Source organism: Hordeum vulgare, chromosome 6H (assembly GCF_904849725.1).
Source record: "Hordeum vulgare subsp. vulgare chromosome 6H, MorexV3_pseudomolecules_assembly, whole genome shotgun sequence".
Classification (NCBI taxonomy): domain Eukaryota; kingdom Viridiplantae; phylum Streptophyta; class Magnoliopsida; order Poales; family Poaceae; genus Hordeum; species Hordeum vulgare.
The window spans coordinates 13,469,033-13,476,460 of record NC_058523.1 but is presented as its reverse complement, the minus strand read 5'-3'; the positions used below and the strand labels follow the sequence as shown (position 1 = coordinate 13,476,460).

The following is a 7,428-nucleotide window of genomic DNA, read 5'->3' as shown; positions in this document are numbered from 1 at the left end:
CGCCGCAAACGCCACACCTCGAGACAGTCCTCGTCGCCGGAGAAGCAGCAAGCAAGGGGATGGCCGGAAGGAAGGGAGGCGACAGGAAGAAGGCGGTGACCCGGTCCGTGAAGGCCGGGCTCCAGTTCCCCGTCGGCCGCATCGGGCGCTACCTCAAGAAGGGCCGCTACGCCCAGCGCGTCGGCTCCGGCGCCCCCGTCTACCTCGCCGCCGTCCTCGAGTACCTCGCCGCCGAGGTAACTGCCGATCTTTCCCCTCCTCCAGCACCTGTTCTGCTCTGTTCTTCGCGTGTTCGACGGGTTGCTGATCTCGATCCTGGTTTACGTTTGGAATCTCAGGTGCTTGAGCTCGCCGGCAACGCGGCCAAGGACAACAAGAAGACCCGCATCATCCCGCGGCACCTACTTCTCGCCGTCCGCAACGACCAGGAGCTCGGCAGGCTGCTCGCGGGCGTCACCATCGCCCACGGCGGCGTGATCCCCAACATCAACTCCGTGCTGCTCCCCAAGAAGTCCGCCGCCGCCGCCGAGAAGGAGGCCACCAAGTCGCCCAAGAAGAAGGCCGCCACCAAGTCCCCCAAGAAGAAGACCGCCGCCAAGGAGTAGACGCCGCCGAAGAACCGTGTCGTGCTGCCTAGTTAGTTGGATCTTGTATGTAGCGCCTGGTCTGGAGTTGCAGGCTGTAGTGTTGTGGCCCTGTCATCAGATCTCGATGAGGAAGGCCGATATTGTATCTGTGATTTCTGTGGGAATGGCTAAAGATGCAATCATTTCAAATTTCAAACTTAATCCTCCGTTGAATCCATGGCTGAAATGGATCTTGTGGATGTTAGTCACCTGCCTTTGCATCTGAAACATTTGGTTTGCAATCGAAAATGGGATTGCTCCGTGTCTTGGCCAATCTGAACTTCTGAAGCACGGTGCTCAACTTCAGCCGGTCATCTTAATACCTTATCCTGAATATTGTCTTTCAGATCTCAGTTAATTCTGGCCTACTAACATATCGACAAGGTTGAGACCAATTGTATTTTCATCCGGCAGCAGGAATCTGAATGAATCAACAGTAAAATTGCGTCTTCTACATTCTGAAAGACAATAGTTGGGCTGGTTAGTTCAACTTTGATCGATCCTGGATTTATGTTAGCCCCTGAATAGTTGGGCTGGTTACGGGTTACATTGGCCCGTCATCCAGTTGGTCGAATAGACTCTCGACGGCTCTGATTTATGTTCGCCAAATTGCCAAATGAGGTAGTACTGTTAATTTTGGATGCATCCATGGATGAAACAGATATTGAGAAGTTAACACGGTAGCAGCGTTCATCTATACAAAAACTTTGTTTTCATGGATGAAACTCTATTAAAGGAAAAAAGGGTGAGCACCGAAAAAATAACTGGTAACAAGATGTTAAATACATAAGGTATATATCAAACTAAGTATCCCTCTTGCACCATTTTCTTTTCAAAATTTGACGCCAATTGTAACTCTGTTCTCATAACCAAAATACTTAAATTTCCACATTAAAACTAAGTTTCCGATGTGCAGGGAAATGCCAAAAAAAAGAAGCAAACAAGGGGAACAACAACCGTACATTTTTATATCTTTTGAACATTCTGCAAATTTCGTTCCAGTAGTGTCCAAAATACGAAACTTATGGCATTTTAGAAATGACCCCATATGACCGTATTTTTTTCATACTCTTGAAACCTGGGCGTACACCGGGCCAACCCGGGCTTTGAAAAACCCGAACCAAAAATCTCAGCCTGAGATCTGCCTGACCAAAAAAATGCAAAACTCAGGCCCGAGCCCGACCCGAACGAACTAAAAAGGGAATTTACATGCCGGGCCTCCGTGTGAAATGACGATTTGTATAAGCCCGAGCCCAGCCGAACTGCTACACGGGCTTGAAAACCCGGCCCGAACTGCTAGCCCGGCCTGGCCCAGTCCGGGTTTTTCAGGCCAGGCTCGGGCCGGGTTCCCATGCCCTGATTTACTCCTATATGATGATGCAACCCCCACTACCACACTTTACTATTCAAAAAAATAAAAATAAAATATTTTCACGCGTTTATAGTTTCTCACTAGGGAGCGCTCTAAAGAAGTTTTCTCGCCGCCGTTGTGGAGGTTTTCATTTTCCGTTCCCGGCTTGCCCCGTTGAATTTTTAGTTCGTTTGTCGAAGCGGACCCGTGGGATTCTGCAAGGTAGGATAATAGTTTAGAGGTTTCCTCCTCCAGAAAATACTGCCTGAGAGAATAGCTTGGATGTCTCATTTCTAGCTAGAGACCTTTTTTATTACTCCCTCCGTTCCAAAATAACTGTCTCAACATTTTACTAGCTCTAGTATAAAATTATACTAAGGTCAAGATACTTATTTTGGGACAGATGGAGTATATTAATCCTTTGGCAAATTTTGATGTATCGGTTATATCTTGAGCAGATTGCAAATGCGCGTCTCTTTGAAGATCCGGTGATGCACTAGTTTAGTCTGGCAATATGACTCCAAGGGGGGCCGAGTTCATCACTTTTCCTTCATCTCAAGTCTGCTTGTTTCTAAAATTTTTCCTTGATGTTAGTTTGTAATATACTCCCTGGGTCCTATGATGTAAAAACATTTTGCAAGCTGAACGTTCTTATATTGTAGGCGGTGTTCTCATTACTTATTTGTTTTTATGTGTTTTTCTTTTTCTTTCTTTTTGCTCATTCTTTTTTTTTTTACATTTTTCTTCCCATTGCCTTGACTATATTCGTTTTAGAAATGCTCATATTTTTTTAAAAAATGTTTACAAAAATATAAAAATGCTGTTTTATTTCATATTTATTTTGCTTAAGAGTTCATTAAAAAATATTCATGTTTCGATGATCTTTTTTTTAAAGAAAGCCGTAAAATCAATTAAAACAAAAGAGAACTTGTTACCGTTTAAAATAAACGTGGAAAAAACATGCACCTATGAAAAACGAGGCGCGACACGCAATGAAGTACTTAAAACATTTCTAGCAGACCCTATATAACGCCACGATTCGTAAAATAATCGTTAAAATATTGGTCGGCGTAGAAAATGCTGTCCGACCAGACCCCGCAAACGCGTCCGACCCGTAAAAGTTTTTGCGGGGCGCGGCAAAAGTTCGCCCTCAACCTTTAGATTCACGGGGTGGGAGGCCGACCCGAGCTCGCCCGCTATCCGCAATTAGATTTGGCGCGAGGGAAATTTTGCGCGGCCGTTCCTCGCTCCCCCCTTCTCAGCAGCCATTGCCCCGCCACACCGCGCTCCGGTCCATATTCCCCGCCATTCTTCGCCACCATGGAAGCCTCCCAGCCGTCCCACGTCAACGTGGAGGTCACACACGTGCAATCCCCTCCGTCGGATCTCGTCCCCGCCGTCGACCAAGGCACCAATGCGCTTGCCCGCAAGCGGCAAGGGAACATTGTCGTGCAGGGCGATAATCCGGCTGGCCACGCCGGAAAGGCACGCGCGTCTGGCGCCGCCGCCGTCGGGCGATCTGCTTGGCCGCCAGCGAAGAAGATGAGCAAGGTTCCGGGCGTGAAGCGGAAGAAGGTTCCTACAAAAAGGTCGGCACCTTCGTACACTTCCTCCACCCCAGCGAGATGTTCCCTCATGATGCCTTTCAACGGCGTTGCTTCCACCGCAGGCGAGGTGTTCGATGAATAGCCGGAAGGTATGCATCTTCGATCCCTTGTTCTTGCTTTACTTTTCGCCACTGTGGTAGCTCGTGACTTGATGTCACTCGATGTAGCGGTGGTTCGAACAATGTCGTTGCCGAGTTCGTGAACTTGTATTGCACCAACGCCATCAACATCGATCAAGCCCCGATCGCTGGTTTCGATTACAATGAAATGAAGGGTGGCGTGGATGATCACGGTGGTGAATATGAAGTAGAGGAGGTAGATGAGGGGGTGTATCAGCAAGCGCAAGCAAAAAAAGTGTGAGATCGAAGAACTACACGATCTTGGAAGATCAAATCTTAATCAAGACTTGGAGTGCGGTGTCTATGGATGCTTGCACGAGTACGTCTCAAACCTCCAAGAGATATTGGCAAATAATCGAAGATCAATACTTCCACATGATGGCCAAGCATCCCAATAGGACAGCACGGACCTTTCGGTCACTCCAAGGTCGTTGGGACGTGATCAAGCCGATTTGTAGCTGTTGGACAGCTTGCTTGGAACAAGTTCGCAATGCACCTCCAATGCGGGACACCATTTGCATCATATGAAGTGATTGCATCATTTGACTTTGTTTTAGTTGTGTAGGACAAAATTGTCCAACAATGGTACAAATACATGGAAGCTTCGTTGGGATATGCTCAAAGACTGCGACAAGTGGAAGTTGATTGACAAAGAATCCCCACTAAAGAGAGGTTCACTTACGGACATAGATGAAGATGAAGATGATGATGGCCCAAGAAATTTGAACAAGCCCGATGGTGACAAGAAGACAAATGAGAAGATCAAGAGGGAACACGAAGCATCGAGCTTGCGGGACAAGATAGACGCCATGGTGCAATCAAATAAGTTGATGCTAGCGAAGACTTTGAAGACAAGGAAAGAGTTGGCCGAGAAAAGGCATGAGAGAAGCAAGAGAGGTGGCAATTGCTCAAGGACGAGGGGTTGCGCAAGACGACCATTGAGAAGAAAAGAGCACGTGTCGTTGAGAACAAAGCCATATCCAAGCTGCTTGCTGAAGCGAATAGGATCATGACAATGAACCCCAATGACATGAACAACATCAGCAAAAAATGGCATGATATGACAAGGAGAGACATCTTGAAGAAGAGGATACTTACGCGTTACACTCATGGTGATGTTTTCTCATCGAAAATTGGAACCAATGTCGCCGATGATTTTGGTGCCGGAATTGGAACAAGTGCTGACGATGGATTCCAGGGCGGCGATGACCTCGATGTAGGTGATGCGGAGTGAAGAGCGACCAAGATGATGACGGACATGGTCCTCACTTTTGCATGAAGTCCTTTTGCGTTTGTCTTACAAAACTATGTTTTTATTTGCACGAGAACTATGTTTTATTGTTTGAATTTGAACTCATATGTCGGGATCGCTATCAAATTGGCTTATTGGGGGTTTTCGGTTTGCGAGTTGACGCGGTGACGCTCGAGCACACCCTGCGCAGCCGACCCGTAAAAGGGCATCTTCTGCGAATACCATTTTTTAGGGTCCGTTTTGCGGGGTCTGACTCTGCCCTCACCCGTGTCGGTCCCTAAAGTCATTTTTCCGTGAACGGTAAACGCGTTTTGCGGGTCGGCTTTATACAGGATGTGCTAAGATGCTCTTAGACATGTGTCAATGCATCGTCTCTTATCACGTTATCATAGCAACATTAATAATTTAAGATACATCCATGTCAATGCATTGTTTTTTATGAGTTGTATCTACATTTAATAATTTGGGATAACGCATGTATATGATTGAGCTAGAACCATTTTTTGCCTATGGCCACGTGCAAGGATTGTATGTTAGGCTCATCATAGTGGGGTATCATAGCTAATATCATAATCTTGAACTAGCAAACATGCTGATGTGACACACAATTAAAGAAGGGAGAGGGTGTTAGAATAACATAGGTAGATATCGTATCATGTTAAATGTTATGCTAGCATGTGTCATGCATGTCAATAAATGAGTCGAACCATGATATTAGTTTATGATACTATGCATTATGAAGATAGTATCATATCATATTATCATATGCATGACTCTACTATATAATACACCCCATTATGAGTAGCTTTAGAGCATCTCTAGTGGATCCTCTATATGGACGTGTACAGTAAATATACATGATCCCATCAGTTTTTTACCTCCCAACGACTCCCAGCAACTCGTGTAAAAGGGGGTGTAAAACATCCACGCCCAGCCACGACGGTACGAGGCGTGGAAACAACCACGACCAAGCCACACTCGTGAGCTCGCCTGCTTCGTCCCGCGGCCCTACCTCGCCCCAGATCGTCGTCGCATTCTTCTCCGACCACTGCCCAAGGTAACTTCTTCCTCTCCGTCCGAGCTCACGAGCGGGAGGGCGGGGACGGGGGGGGGGGGGGGATGCCCTGCAGCCAGATCTGGCGACGGGAGGGGTAGGGCGGCGGCCAGCGCTACCTGCGCCTGGGGAGAGGTAGGGTGGCGGCCTGGACAGAGGAAGGGCGGCGGCCGACGCTACATGCAGATGGGGAGAGGTAGGGCGGCGGCCGGTGCTACCTGCAGATGGGGAGAGGTAGGACGGCGGCCGGCGCTACCTGCAGATGGGGAGAGGTAGGGCGGCGGCCTGGGCAGAGGTAGGGAGGGGCAGCAACGGGAGGGGGATGGGCAACGACGGGAGGGGGAGAGACAGCGACGGGAGAGGGAGAGGCAGCGAGCCAGCGACGGGCAGGGGGAGCGAAGGCAGCGACGGGAGGGGTAGGAGGCACGGGACTGAAACTTCTGAACATTCAGATTGTTGTCAATTTTCTTGCAAGACTCTAAATTAGTAGCCTGAGCGGACCGGATGTACTCATCAACACCATCTGCTGCTATTCCATATATGTGAGGATCCGCATTGCCGCGGTCATCTTTTGTAGAGGATGTAACCCAAGAGCTCCAGAAGCACTTCTTTTTTGCGTAAAATAACCATCATAGTCATGCTCAAGTATACCATTAGCTATGCGGTTGAACAAAGTACGCGACATACTAAATCTATGCATAAAAAGTAAATGAGACAAGGAAATGAAGAAAAGACCAAAGCAAAGAAGTGGACTAATTACGAACCTTCGTTGAAACAAATGTTCGGAAAAGCGACGAACTTCTTTGAAGTAGTCGTTCCACAGAAGAATAAATCCGGGATCTCTTCCTCGATCGATTGAGTGACGTCCATGCTTGGAACCGTCATGGCGTCGAGCGTTCTTCCTCTCTTCCTCCTCGCGTTCGGCAAATGCTGCAAGTATGAGTTCATCGTCGCCAGATGAAGATGACGAAGAACTCATGTCCCAAGTGGATGTGTTCATTGTGTTGCGTGATAGACGATAGAGAAATCTAGGTGAGAAGAGAAGTCACAGATAGAAGTGTGCTCGAAGAAAGATGATAGGGGTGGTTTATATAGATCAGAAATATGGCCGTTGAAAAAATAGCCGTTTGAAAATATAGCCGTTGAAATATACACGTCCTAATTTACACGTTTCACTGAAAAACTGGGACGTGCATAATTTAACAGCGTGTATATAAAGATATACACGTTTAAATTTACATCATCCACTAGAGATGCTCTTAGCTAAGATGCAACCTCAGATTCTTTATTCATTAACTATCATGCAACGTCAACAAAATTCGTATGAGACCGTGCTAAGAAGTTAACATTGGCACATGTTGTTTTATAGGAAGAGAAAAAAAACATCCAAGTTGTAAGACGAATATTTTTCTTCTCCTC

The 7,428-nt window shown here is 47.1% G+C and overlaps 1 protein-coding gene across 1 annotated transcript; it reads left to right on the top strand.

Annotated features, from left to right (window-relative positions):
• On the top strand, positions 1-958 carry LOC123405988 (protein H2A.6-like). The gene is made up of 2 exons (XM_045099495.1): positions 1-236; positions 339-958. Exons 1-2 carry the CDS (start codon positions 60-62, stop codon positions 603-605), a joined length of 444 nt encoding a protein of 147 aa, XP_044955430.1. The 5' UTR covers positions 1-59; the 3' UTR covers positions 606-958.
• The last annotated feature ends 6,470 nt before the right edge of the window (positions 959-7,428 follow it).